We start from the raw sequence: 11,607 nt of genomic DNA on the forward strand, positions 1-11,607 counted from the left end.
CTCCACCACTCTTGCACCCCCCACCCCACCTCCATACGCCAAATGGAACCTGGATCTCACCCAGTGGCCTGAGTCATTCTCTAACCACTGGGTAGAGACTGATTTCGAGGTCGTCCTCCGATTCTTGGCCGATGTGCATCACGAATTCCGGCTGCCCCGAAACCAGAAACAGGAGATGTTCCGTTTTCTGGCGTTCCTCGAGAAGCGCTACCCTACTTACATCAACACAACTACTGTGGGACACATTAAACGTCTGCGACACAACCTCTCGTTGCCCTTCAAAGTCCAGGAGCGGCTCGACTACGACGAACTCTTGGAAGCCGAACGCTACCTGCTTCAGAACGTACACAAGTGTTTCTATGTCCAGTCGTGTCCAGATGTCTACGAAGCCATCCGAGTGATTGAGGCGCAGCTTGAAAGGGTCGTGCAACCAAGAGGCCTGCGCCACGTAAACGCAAAACCCCTGTTCGCTAGACTGCGAAAACCCCTGTTCGCTAGACTGCGAAAAGTGGCTGCAAAATAAGTCTACATGTATGCATGAATAACTCTACATGTGAATGATTTCGCCAGTGTTACTTCACAAGGACTCCACATTTGCCTTGAAGGTGTGTGTGAATGATTTCACCAGTGCTTCTTTACAAGGGGGATGATTCCACATTTGCCTTGAAGGCTGCGGGGAGGCATGGCGGGCCCTTGCTCAATGGCGTCGAACAGGAAGTCCTTGAACTGACACAGTACGTCGTGGTCGATGACATGAGCCCCATGAAATTCTACGAACTCGTAGGGCACATCACGCCCAAATCCAAGCTTTCGGAAGTGCTCTCTCATCATGGTGCCGGCCACATATGGAACGATTAAATCGGACTTCGAATGGGCTTGTAGAAGCGCCACGCAGGCCCTGTAACGCCTCATGTCGGCGTCGAAGGCGTCCATGACCACATCATGGTCCCAGCGATACACCTCCATTCCACTCAGGATTCCGGCTGCCAACGGGGGGGTTCGAAGCGAGAACAGTAGGTCTGACGTTAGCATCGCTCCCTGCGTGGAAGGACGACTGCAGACTCACCATGCTGAATCCTACGACTGACACACAAGAGTCAGGAAGCTTTAACACACAGCAGGCCTCATCCACGATCCGTTGGATCTCCTTGCACACGTCGGGTAATTCGGCGGGAGCGCCATTTACAGTCTCCACAACTCCCTTGATCTTTCCGACGATGCCTTCGTCGACAAGATCCCACCACCGAAATCCACCGTGGTCCCATTTTTTGGATTTGGAGGACCGCTTGTTCGCGGACGCTTCCTTGAAGGCGTAGGGCAATACGACCGTCATGCCGATGTGCTTGCTGTCCGCTTTCCGAAGAACATCGCTAGCAAATGACATGAAGTCGGACGGATTCCCGTTCATTCCATGCAAGCCCACGAGAATGTAGCGCGGCTTGGCTGAGTTTGCCAGCACCTGACACATGTGCCCAGCGATCAGAGTACGACATTGAAGCTGCCAGGGCCTTGGTTCTTCGCGGAAATAGGCGCCAAGGCTTTCTAACAGAGCCCCATGGTTGCCTGTTGCAGGATGCCCTTTCTCCTGAAGAAACCTTGAGATCTCACACGGAGGTGCTAAACACCTATACTTCGAGTGGGGGCTGATGTGTGGACACATATGCGACCTACTGAAGAGCAGACATCAACAGAATTTAGTGGAAATTACAGGGACTGTGTCCCACACATATAGCTGCCTGAATTCGCCGTCTGGTTATACACGGAGTCTCCTCATAAACTACGCGGTCAAGACTCATGCGTCTGGCCAGAAATCACGGTGTCATCTTTCTGGCGACGGCTCCGTCTGCCACGTGGCCGGCCATTGGCCTGAGGGGAATCGCCTTCTCCAGCGGAGTTCTTGCTGGGTCCACGAACGCGTCTTCGAGGCTTCCGTGAACGGGGACGGTTGACATTGGAGCGAACGACCTCATCCAGAGGGAGCTCGTTGACCATCTCCTCAGGGAGGGGCTTCTGGTAACCAACGGCCTCTTTGTCGACGCTAGCACCGTTTGTGGTGAGAGTCACACTGATGTACGGGACGGACCTCGACACTGTCTTCGTTTCGCCCTCCGTTCCTTCAAGCGGCTCGTAAGTATCCACAATATCAGTCATGCCGATGGTTGTCAGCTGATGGAGGTTCTTGAAACGGCGTTTCACAACCTCCGCTACGGCGACCGACATGCTAATAGGTCTTCCCGTAGCTCTAATGACCACAGTGTCACGTTCTTGGTCGAACAGCCGAGCGATATAGGAGACGTAGTTGGAAATACGGCCAGTGCTAGTAATGCGCACTTCATGGTCGGGAGACTCCTCTCTTGGCTTCCTGACTAGCTTGTACCCCTCGAGATGTCCCCTGCTCGCAGAGGGACGGTTGGGCTGCGTAGACGGATTGGCCTCTTGATCAGATCTTGGTTCACTCATTGCTAGGTAAGCGGTGCACTCCTATCTCACCTGATATCGTAGGTGCGTAGGCGCTTTTATTCAGAGATGCTTGGCGGTGACGGAGTCACTAAGTATAGAACTTCTGAAACTATCCAATTTGCCGGCAGCAAATACAAGATTTATGTTTTTTGTCATAAGCGTGTGTTTTTGGTGGTTCTCACGTGATTCGACGCCTCGCAGTCAGCGAGGACTGACGTATGTCGGTGGGAGCCGGCCCACTTTTTGTCCACCGAATCCAACCCCAGCACCACTAATGCCTCATTTCCCCAGCAGGCGCATTCCGGGCGTGTAATAGAACGCGGTAGAGCTCACAAGTAACGCGGTAGAGCTCACAAGTAGCGTGAGCATCAAATATTCAATTTCGAGTGCGCTATGAGGCTCTCAAACAACAACGTCAGAATCGCTTCTGGCCCTGTTCCAAAAAGTCAGTCCGTGGCGGATTTATTTTTCGTCGCCGCACAGGAAGCCGTGGTGGGGTTTATCTCTGGCGGTCTTTTGCAACGTGCAATGGTGGCAGTCCCGGCTGACACCGAGGTGGTTCCCGACCGGCCGGACGAGACTCTGACAGCGATTCTAGCGCTGCAGCCCACCTTGGAACAACTTGAAACCGGAAGCCTGGCCGAACGAGCCGTCTACTATCAGCTAGCATCGTTGGCACCTGAAAGTATTTTGAGTGGAGGTCATAGTTTGCTGCCCCCTGCGCGCGTGCTGGCTGAGTGCCTTTCACGCACCTCCTCTGACGAACTCAGCATGTTGAACGGTCCTGAAGCTCGCGACCTCGCTGTTCAACGTCTCGAGGAATACATTCGGTTGAAATCCAACAACCCGAGCTACGTTTTTCGTAAATCAGAAGCGTCCAGTTCAACGGTGTCGAAGCCGTTGGAAATGGCCAGCCATACTCTGGAACAGCGTTCTGTGTCGCCTGTTGCCCAGGACATTCCTGAATCGAAGGATCCTGATGCGGCCCCGGAGAACGTGGAGCAGGACGGGGACGACGCAGAGTACGAAATAAGCATCGATGACGAGCCAGCGGCTGTCGCGGAACCTGCCACTAAACCTGCCGCTGAACCCACCGCTGAACCCACCGCTGAACCCACCGCTGAACCGTTCGACGGCCTCAAGGAAGCGCTGGAGGTGGCCTACACCAAGGGCACCGATGTCGCGGAGCAGGATGTCGAGAAGGAGGCCAAACAAGCACAGCGGGACCACGTAAGCGTGTCAAGTTTTTGGTTCGCTAACGATGCGAACCGAAGCACCAGGCCCTGGATAGAGTCGCACTACAAGCAATTCGAGGTCCAGGAAGAGGAGGACGCATTTGAGTCGGGCTGGCAACGACAGACCGTGAACAAGAGCCGATTTGGCTTCAAGAACAGAAATGACCTGCTGGCCTCTTACCAGGAGGCGATGTCGGCCATGCAGGAGTGGATGAAGGACCGTACCAACTACCAGAACAAAATTAGCATGGTAAACCATCTCCGTAACCCAGCGTTGGCATGCCTTATGATGTCACATTTTGCGAGCGTTCCAGGTTTTTTCCAGCTGGACAAGCGAGACGGTCGGTATCGCGTCAACATGAACATGCTGCCGCCGCGAGTGTATCGTACTATCTGGCTGCCAGGCTTTGGCTACTGTCCCGTACCGGAAGCCGTTTACAAGTACGTGGAGCATGTCGTGCGGTACAAGAAGAAGTGGCGCGAATACAAGAAGCTACATGGGCGGTCCTGGGTCGACACTCGCTATATTGAGCCGTCGAATGATGTGGTGGAAGGCACCATAGCGGGGTCTCTGTGGCTCATGCTCACCTCAAACCAGGATGCACACACTGCAATCCAGCAAGATCTTGAGTACGGCTTCCCAACAACAGCCTTGAAGTTCGAGAACTCCACCAAGTTGGATGATTTCATCAGCAACGAGAAGGTGGTGGACTACTACAAGGACCTCGACGACGACGATTTCGCGACAAATTTGGCAGAAAGCGCCATCAGCGGCAACAGAAGCCGGAAACTCACGCCAGCCAACCAACCTCGCGCGCTAACGACGCCGGCCGTAGCATGCATGTTCATTATGGAGGTGGTTGAACATATCTACGTGCAACAGAAGAAGGGAAACATGCAGGACGTACGAGATTGGTACTACGAGGCATTTTTGGACAACGAGAAGAAGCGAGGAGGCAGTAAGACTGCAGTGGACAAGGATGAGGAGGCGCGCCTCCGACACCACCAAATGCTGCGTAGGAAGGCCAACCCTGACTATGAAGAGGACGAAGAGGATGAAGATGAAGAAGGCGAGTACTGATCTGCTGGGAATTCATACACAATGACTTGACGTATCAAGGGTCCGGCTCTTCGAGCCTTTGTCGTTTTCGCTGCTGCTTCACCGTTCCGTCAAAAGATGAGGTTCCCGAAACGTAAATAGTGCCGCTGAATTCGAACACTGAAGGTTTCCCATCAGCGTCGATGCCCTCTAGCACTAGACAGTTGCTAGAGATCGTGTACTTGTCGTTGCCGGCCGGCGTCTTGGTTCCGGTAATGCTTACAGCTTTCATAATGTCTGGTTGCGTCTCATTCAAAACGGACTTCACAGTACCCCTGTCCAACTTCAACTTGACCGCCAAAGCGTCAACAGCAGTAGACCTGTCGGGATATCCTGAGCCTATCAGGTCATGCACCTCCTCGCCGAATTGCTCTTCAGCTGCCTTCAGGACTTCTTCTCGACCAGACTTATGCAAAAGTAATCGCAGTTCTCGTAGACCAAAGAATATTTCATCCGCTTCCGACAGTTTTGAGGAAGAGCCATCATGCATCATGCCGGTTTTATTCGTCTTTGCCGGCGCTCCGAACGCCACAATCTTAGGTGTAGGTGGCGAGTCACAAACTATTGACCCATCTACCACGGGCGCTCCGAACTTGAAAGGCGGCGGAGAAGTGGGTGCCCCGAATTGAACTGAGGGGGTGGGTGCCCCGAATTGAACTGAGGGTGTGGGCGCTCCGAAGCTCACAGGGGTAGAATTGGAAGTCGAGGTGGCTTGCGGAGCGCCAAAGGCGAACGCAGTGGACACGGGAGCTACCGGCGTTGAGCCAGGTTTGGGCGAGTCACAGCATTGACATATCAGCTTTTCCGGCTCGTTTGTAATATCGCACACGTCGCAGCTCCATTCTGTGAGGCCGTCTGCGTTTTTGGCGAAGACCTCCACGCCTTGACGATAGGATCCACAGTTGTCACAGGCCACATGCATGAGGTCGTGGCGGTCACCGCACTGGTCGCAAGTCCACAGAGAGGGTTCGAGCTCCCAGATTGAAATGTAATGTCGCCGTCTCGCTTTCTGACACATCCGACAGTACATGACCTTCATGCCATTCAGAACGCCGTCACAGTCGTCGCACAGCCATTCAACCTCCGGCACAGCCACTCGCGCTACACGTTTCTGGTACTTTGTAGGTCGTTCGGCATTCGTAGGAACGGCTCCCGGCTTCGGACTTTCACAACAAACGCATATTAGCCTGTTGGGTTCGTTATCAACCAGGCATACGTCGCAGGCCCAGGGCATCTTTATTAATTAATGCTATTTCGCCTTGAACGGCCTAAGGCCTTACGGAGTTAGAATGCATATCGAGTCAGCGACTACCTGACGGTCTGAGCGTTCATAATTCGTGTAAACTCGAAACAAACTGCCCTGCAGTTGACCGTGTCACCTCGACTACTGCCCTGCAACAGACTTTTTTCTAATTGCTTAGAGCCACAGCCAAGTTTACCACACCTATTCAGTCGTCTCAACTTCCTTCTGGACAAGGGTCTTCGCGACCTGGGTGACGCTCTTCTGGCCCACAGGCGTGAGTGCTCGGCCTCCATTAGGCATCTGCTGGACGAATCCCACACGCTCAAGCTCTTGCATGATGTATCTGATCACCTTGCCGGACGCCAACACGTGGTGCTCAGGCTTGTTACCTCGGTTCTTCTTGCCGCCGTAGAGGTGGCGGAAGTGGAGAACGCCTTTGCCAGGACGTGCGGACAGCCGACGGAGAAGGCCAGCAGCACGAACGAACATCCAGTCGGCGTTGGTGGGAGCCTGCTCCTTAAGATGGCCAGTCTTGACAACGTCATGCCACTCAGGAAGGCGAAACTGGCCACCCTTCTTCAAGTGAGCCGCGTAGGCAGTCACAAAAGACTGGGCTGGCACGTCCTGGACGCAATGGATGAGGGAGGGATCGCTTCGCTGCTGGAACTGAAAAGGATGATGTTACATTTAAGCAACGAGACTTACCATGACTCTTTCGGCTGGTTGCGCAGGCGAAAATCGTCCTTTTCAGAAGACAGAACGGCCTACCAGGTAAAGGCCGATTTACTCCGACACGGCGTGAGATGGGCGTGATCAAGAACTTCGTGGAGACTGGCCGCTTGGCGCTGATTCACTACGGCGAGCACATCGACAAGGTGGCCGTGATCACTGACATTGTCACCCTTAATAGGGTGATCATCGATGGTCCCACCACTGGTGTCCCCCGTACTGTCGTGCCTCTCAGACGAGTGACTCTTCTTGACTTCAAGATCGACATTCCAAGAGGAGTGACCACTAAGGTCCTGAAGGCTAAACTCGAGAAGTCCGACATTGTGGACCAGTTCAATGCTACTAAGCCAGGACGAGAGCTCGCTGCTCGCTTGTTCAGAGACAACCTGAACGACTTCGAGCGGTTCAAGCTGCGCCAGGCCATATACAAGGTCAATGCGGCTGCTCGTGCCAATGTCTCAGCCTAATTTCTCTCACATCATGTGACTAGCGCCAGGCTTGGCCTCTATTCACGTAAACAGGCATCGAGCCTTGCCTTACAGGGCCTACCGGCACACCTGCTGTGGGATTCAGTATGGGCGGGTACCCCATTCCTGGCCTGGGGGGTGAGCCCATGGTGGGTGATCCTTGGACCTGGGGATGGCACAGGACAGGGCTACCAGCGAGGGGCGATCCTTGTACTTGGGCCCGGCACAGGCCTGGGCTACCAGAGGGTATCATGGTGTGATACCTACCAAATGACCTTGTACTCGGCGGAGGTGTCATAGTTTCGATCCTTTGTAGGTTTGTGTTCCTGGGGTACTCAACGTCCGTCTGAAGTCGTTTTAGGGCCTTCTTGGGGTTATCCGTCTGAAGTCGTTTCAGGGCCTTCTTGGGGTTAATAACCCCCAAACTCTTCTTGTCTGGAGGAAGGATATTGTTAACTATCTCCAGCAAGATCAGCAGTAGGCACGACACTCCATAAATGGTCATCTGCGTTGAACTTGAGAGCTTGATCCACCCTCCAGCGTCGTTCGATCCGTCAGTCCTCTCACTCAGCGCCCCCTTGAATCCGTCGGTGGATGCTTTCTTGAGAAACCCCCCCGCTGCCTTCGTCCACTTAATTACAGGCGACGCGACGACGATCATGGTGGCGTTGGCCAGAATACTCAACACCAATAGAACGTGTGAGATAAGAGACTTGAAATACCACTGGCATCCCAAAGGCAACACCACCAAACAAGTGATTGCCTTCACAGCTGCGATGTATGGGAGGGTTTGGGGAGACATCTGATTCCAGGGCTGTTGGAACTCCGACTTGAACCACGCATCTGGAAGGAAGTCAATGTCGTCAGTGGAGTATTCCGAGCGAAGACCGTATTTGTCAGGGAACGAGCCCAATCGGTACATGTTGACAGTATGCTCGGACATGGAGAACAGGGTAATACCAATGAGACTGCAGCTCAACACCGCAACCATCATTTTGAAACCGATAACCCGACAAACTGCGAAGGCCGACTCTTTGTTACCGATCGCAGCCGAAACAATCCGCACTGTCATCAGAACGCCACTAGCTGTCGCTAACAAGACCACCTTATCCATATACGGTGGAATACTCCAACCTTTGATCAAAGTCCACTCCGACTCAGCAGCGTGGAAAGGGATCAGGGGGGAGGCGGGGTGGCCGGAGTAAAGGTTTCTGTGGTGCTGCTTCACGTACGGCAGGTCCCACGCGTAGGACATGGCGAACCCGCACGCCATCCCGCCGCATACTACACTCAGAACGAAATACAGATCGCGACCGGAGCGGCCACGTCTGCAAGCAGGCAGAAACAGCCCCGCACACATCACACCGGATACTATCATAGTCACTCCAGCCATAAGATGTCCGACATCATGGCTGAAGTAGTCTTGTCGGTACCATTTGTCGATCAACAGGAGGTATCCACCCAGAGAGTTTAGAAGCAGCAGCGCCACCGCGGCGCTGACGCCTACAGCCACGTCGAGCGGCGACATCTGCCCTGCAGCCTGAGTAAGGGCGGTTTGACCGGCAGCTAATGTATGCAGCATGCGGTTAGCGAAATCTGGGTTGCGCATGAACTGCAGCAGGCTGTTCATGTTAATTATCAGTCACGAATAGTAAAGCATCAATCAGCGGTGTATACGGGTCAATTATCAGTCACACGTGCAATGGTATGGGGCAGCTGCATTGGTGGTCAAAGCACCGAAGCGCGACATTAAAGATTGAATCGCACATCAGCCACCAAGCTCTTGGCCTTCTCTGCGCCCACAAGTCTTTGCAGAGCCTCTGCGTCTGCAAGGCTGTAGTACCCAAGGACCAACGACTCAGTGGGGCGGTTCCGGGCAATCAGGTGGTCTAAAATGTCGGAGAATAGGTTGGCGTTGGCCGGTAAACCGAACAACACTACGTGTTGTGCCGCCTTTAATTTTGGCCGCCTGAAGTAAAGGTACCTCTCAGTCATGATCAGCAAGCGACACTCGCCATTGGCGAACCATGTCCTACTCTGGTTGGATGAAGACAGGCTGGAGTGCTCATGGATGACACGATAGCCTACGCAGTGAGGATCATACTTTAGCGTCTTGCGGAGGCACAAGTAGTCGGGGTATGACGGCACAACCAGCAGTACGTTTTCGTTGCGGTCTCTCAGCCTAGGATGGAGCCCTTTCAGGAAGTTCTGGACGAAGTAACTCCTGAAATCGTCTATCAGCGTTGACGGTGATCGACACCGAGCTCCAATAAAGGAATGCAACACCCCATGCGTCTTCAAAGTTTTGTACTTGTCGTCGGTGTTCAGAAGGCCATAGGGCCATGTTGCCAGCGACACGTAGCCTCGCCGATTACGACAGTACCGGGAGAACAGCGCGGAGTGCTCGACTTGGCGGTACTTGGACAGCAAGATCGTCTGCCGTAGTGTGCCCGCCCCGCCGTCAGCAACGGTCTCCTTTATCCTGCGTATGTCCACAGAACCCAGGCTTTGGGGGCGGACATTGAGGACCTTGAATATCTCCTCGACATGTCCCCAATTCTGCATGACAAGAGTGTCAGCCAGGTCCACCACGACTATCTCTACGGATGAGAGGAAGTCGTAATTCCGCCGGACCTCACCCTCCGCTCCAATCAGACGCCTCACGGCCAGCGGCGTCGCCACGAGCACATCAGACTCTAAAGGCGAAGAGAACAGCTGAAGACTCCTATCTCGCACTTGAATACCCACGATACCATCGTCGTCAGTGTTGCCTTCGAAGACGTGAGCCCAGTCCGTCGGCCTACTTTCGTCTACAGCGTCACTGGATCCAAATTCGCGCTTCATCCGCTGCCTCCCTGAGGCCTTCTTCTTGGGCCAGAGGTTCAGGAAGTTGTCCACGTAAACTTTGCAGTGATGTCGTGTGGGAGTGAGTATCAAGGCCTTCAACCGCGTGAAACCCTGATCGCGAAAGAGGTCTCCCTGGGTCTCCAGCTCGCGATTGTCGTTGTCCTTGAGTATGTCTCGAATTCGTTGTGTGTTCGCCGACTGTTGCGACACACTCCTATCGACGTGGCGCCAGGCGTGTATCGATGTCAGCAATCTGTAGAATCCACAATTCAACTCGTCTATCAGGTCTACATGGGCGTCGAGAAAGCCATTGATGACGTGGTAGAACGCAGAAATCTCGTGACGTTCTTCGTCCTCAGCAATTGACAGGAAATCTTCGTGGTTCATGTAACGCCTGGATAAAAACTCAACGAACTGGTCCGAGAAGCCGTGCTCGGCTCCTGGCATGGATTTTCTTGACCACGACTGAAGAAGGTACTTCATATCCGGGGTCAACGCTGGCACTGCGAAGGGTGCGAATCCGGGGAGGTTGACAACGACTCCCGTCGAGGCCTTCTCCGTGAACGGTACGTCCCCGTCACAAGTTTCGACGGGTGCGTCGAACACAAGGTCGAGGTGGGCTGAGCGACACTTCTTCGCTGGTTTGGCTAGGGGTTCTAGGACCCTCTTCACCATAATCACGAATTCATGCTAGCCGAACAGTAGAAGGGTTGGGAAGACGATAGGCAACCAGAGTACTCAGTAGGCAACACACCAAGGGCGTTAGCACACCCGAATACCTCATATTCCGATGGAGCAGGCGACATTTGGCGCTGGTTGCTTCTGGGGCGTGGAAAAATGGTTCAAGAAGATGTTCCCGTCCATAAGGACCTGTGTGGGCTACACAGGCGGCGCCTTATCCAACCCCACCTATGAGCAGGTCTGTGGCCAGCAAACACGGCACGTGGAGGCAGTGCAGATTACCTTTGACCCAGCGGTTGTGAGTTATCGAGACCTCGTTGTCTTCTTCTATGAGTTGCACGACCCCACCACTATGGATGCACAGGGACCTGACCGGGGCCCCCAATACGCGTCAGCCGCATTCTACCATAACACAGAACAGGAGAGGATAGCACAGGAAGTCACTGCGCAGGTTGCCAAGGACTTCAAGCTGCCTATTGTGACCCGCATTCAACCATCAACAACTTTCTGGACCGCTGAAGAGTACCATCAGAACTACCTAGAGAAGCATCCAACAGGCTACTGCTCACATCTACCACGAACACTCAAAAAGAGGTAAGAGTTTAAGTCAAACGCGACTACGTCGCACGCCTACGTCGCACGCCTACGCACACCAACGACCCCAAGGACAAGTCGTCTGTTGCGTGTGTGGCAAACGTCCAACGACTGTGCATTTTACGGCGTAGGGGCACCCAAGGGACTCTTGAGAGCGGAGGTTGCACATTGGGGGAGGAATATTTTACACAAATACCGATCCGGACAAACAAAGAAGGGAACAAAACGGGGGGCGCCGTAACATTAAAAAAA

The 11,607-nt window shown here is 53.7% G+C and overlaps 11 protein-coding genes across 15 annotated transcripts; 4 read left to right on the forward strand and 7 right to left on the reverse strand.

The window, feature by feature from the left end:
• Nucleotides 1-64: 64 nt before the first annotated feature.
• KVP17_005306 (uncharacterized protein) lies at nt 65-523 on the forward strand (the record flags this gene model as incomplete). The annotated part of the gene is made up of 1 exon (XM_068515111.1): nt 65-523. A coding segment is annotated over one exon (459 nt), but the record flags the coding sequence as incomplete, so codon positions are not given.
• On the reverse strand, nt 74-594 carry KVP17_003715 (uncharacterized protein; the record flags this gene model as incomplete). Its single annotated transcript, XM_068521320.1, is given in 2 exon segments — nt 74-512; nt 530-594. The coding sequence occupies 2 exon segments, from the start codon at nt 592-594 to the stop codon at nt 74-76; spliced, it is 504 nt and encodes a 167-aa protein (XP_068372102.1).
• Nucleotides 595-621: 27 nt separating this feature from the next.
• Nucleotides 622-1,685, reverse strand: KVP17_003709 (uncharacterized protein; the record flags this gene model as incomplete). 3 transcript variants are annotated; one of them, XM_068521308.1, is made up of 3 exons in its annotated part: nt 622-1,038; nt 1,067-1,643; nt 1,672-1,685. In XM_068521308.1, 3 exons carry the CDS (start codon nt 1,683-1,685, stop codon nt 622-624), a joined length of 1,008 nt encoding a protein of 335 aa, XP_068372093.1. The 3 variants fall into 3 exon arrangements, with proteins under 3 accessions (XP_068372093.1, XP_068372094.1, XP_068372092.1); XM_068521309.1 differs by lacking the exons at nt 1,067-1,643; nt 1,672-1,685 and having other exon boundaries at nt 622-933; XM_068521307.1 differs by lacking the exon at nt 1,672-1,685 and having other exon boundaries at nt 941-1,468.
• A 100-nt stretch (nt 1,686-1,785) lies between these two features.
• KVP17_003717 (uncharacterized protein) lies at nt 1,786-2,460 on the reverse strand (the record flags this gene model as incomplete). Its single annotated transcript, XM_068521322.1, has 1 exon — nt 1,786-2,460. One exon carries the CDS (start codon nt 2,458-2,460, stop codon nt 1,786-1,788), a length of 675 nt encoding a protein of 224 aa, XP_068372104.1.
• Nucleotides 2,461-2,853: 393 nt separating this feature from the next.
• Nucleotides 2,854-4,776, forward strand: KVP17_003716 (uncharacterized protein; the record flags this gene model as incomplete). Its single annotated transcript, XM_068521321.1, has 1 exon — nt 2,854-4,776. The coding sequence occupies one exon, from the start codon at nt 2,854-2,856 to the stop codon at nt 4,774-4,776; it is 1,923 nt and encodes a 640-aa protein (XP_068372103.1).
• Nucleotides 4,777-4,810: 34 nt separating this feature from the next.
• Nucleotides 4,811-6,028, reverse strand: KVP17_003710 (uncharacterized protein; the record flags this gene model as incomplete). Its single annotated transcript, XM_068521313.1, has 1 exon — nt 4,811-6,028. The coding sequence occupies one exon, from the start codon at nt 6,026-6,028 to the stop codon at nt 4,811-4,813; it is 1,218 nt and encodes a 405-aa protein (XP_068372095.1).
• Nucleotides 6,029-6,238: 210 nt separating this feature from the next.
• KVP17_003711 (uncharacterized protein) lies at nt 6,239-6,745 on the reverse strand (the record flags this gene model as incomplete). Of its 2 annotated transcripts, none has more annotated exons than XM_068521314.1 (2): nt 6,239-6,703; nt 6,743-6,745. In XM_068521314.1, 2 exons carry the CDS (start codon nt 6,743-6,745, stop codon nt 6,239-6,241), a joined length of 468 nt encoding a protein of 155 aa, XP_068372096.1. The 2 variants fall into 2 exon arrangements, with proteins under 2 accessions (XP_068372096.1, XP_068372097.1); XM_068521315.1 differs by having other exon boundaries at nt 6,734-6,745.
• Nucleotides 6,746-6,840: 95 nt separating this feature from the next.
• Nucleotides 6,841-7,233, forward strand: KVP17_003714 (uncharacterized protein; the record flags this gene model as incomplete). Its single annotated transcript, XM_068521319.1, has 1 exon — nt 6,841-7,233. The coding sequence occupies one exon, from the start codon at nt 6,841-6,843 to the stop codon at nt 7,231-7,233; it is 393 nt and encodes a 130-aa protein (XP_068372101.1).
• Nucleotides 7,234-7,252: 19 nt separating this feature from the next.
• Nucleotides 7,253-8,863, reverse strand: KVP17_003712 (uncharacterized protein; the record flags this gene model as incomplete). 2 transcript variants are annotated; one of them, XM_068521317.1, is made up of 2 exons in its annotated part: nt 7,336-7,469; nt 7,501-8,863. In XM_068521317.1, 2 exons carry the CDS (start codon nt 8,861-8,863, stop codon nt 7,336-7,338), a joined length of 1,497 nt encoding a protein of 498 aa, XP_068372099.1. The 2 variants fall into 2 exon arrangements, with proteins under 2 accessions (XP_068372098.1, XP_068372099.1); XM_068521316.1 differs by having other exon boundaries at nt 7,253-8,863.
• A 119-nt stretch (nt 8,864-8,982) lies between these two features.
• Nucleotides 8,983-10,755, reverse strand: KVP17_003713 (uncharacterized protein; the record flags this gene model as incomplete). The annotated part of the gene is made up of 1 exon (XM_068521318.1): nt 8,983-10,755. One exon carries the CDS (start codon nt 10,753-10,755, stop codon nt 8,983-8,985), a length of 1,773 nt encoding a protein of 590 aa, XP_068372100.1.
• Nucleotides 10,756-10,870: 115 nt separating this feature from the next.
• KVP17_003718 (uncharacterized protein) lies at nt 10,871-11,359 on the forward strand (the record flags this gene model as incomplete). Its single annotated transcript, XM_068521323.1, has 1 exon — nt 10,871-11,359. The coding sequence occupies one exon, from the start codon at nt 10,871-10,873 to the stop codon at nt 11,357-11,359; it is 489 nt and encodes a 162-aa protein (XP_068372105.1).
• Nucleotides 11,360-11,607: the final 248 nt, after the last annotated feature.

The sequence above is a fragment of a genome (assembly GCF_019968985.1).
Source record: "MAG: Porospora cf. gigantea B chromosome Unknown PgB_NODE_737_length_11607_cov_136.1, whole genome shotgun sequence".
NCBI lineage: Eukaryota > Apicomplexa > Conoidasida > Eugregarinorida > Porosporidae > Porospora > Porospora cf. gigantea B.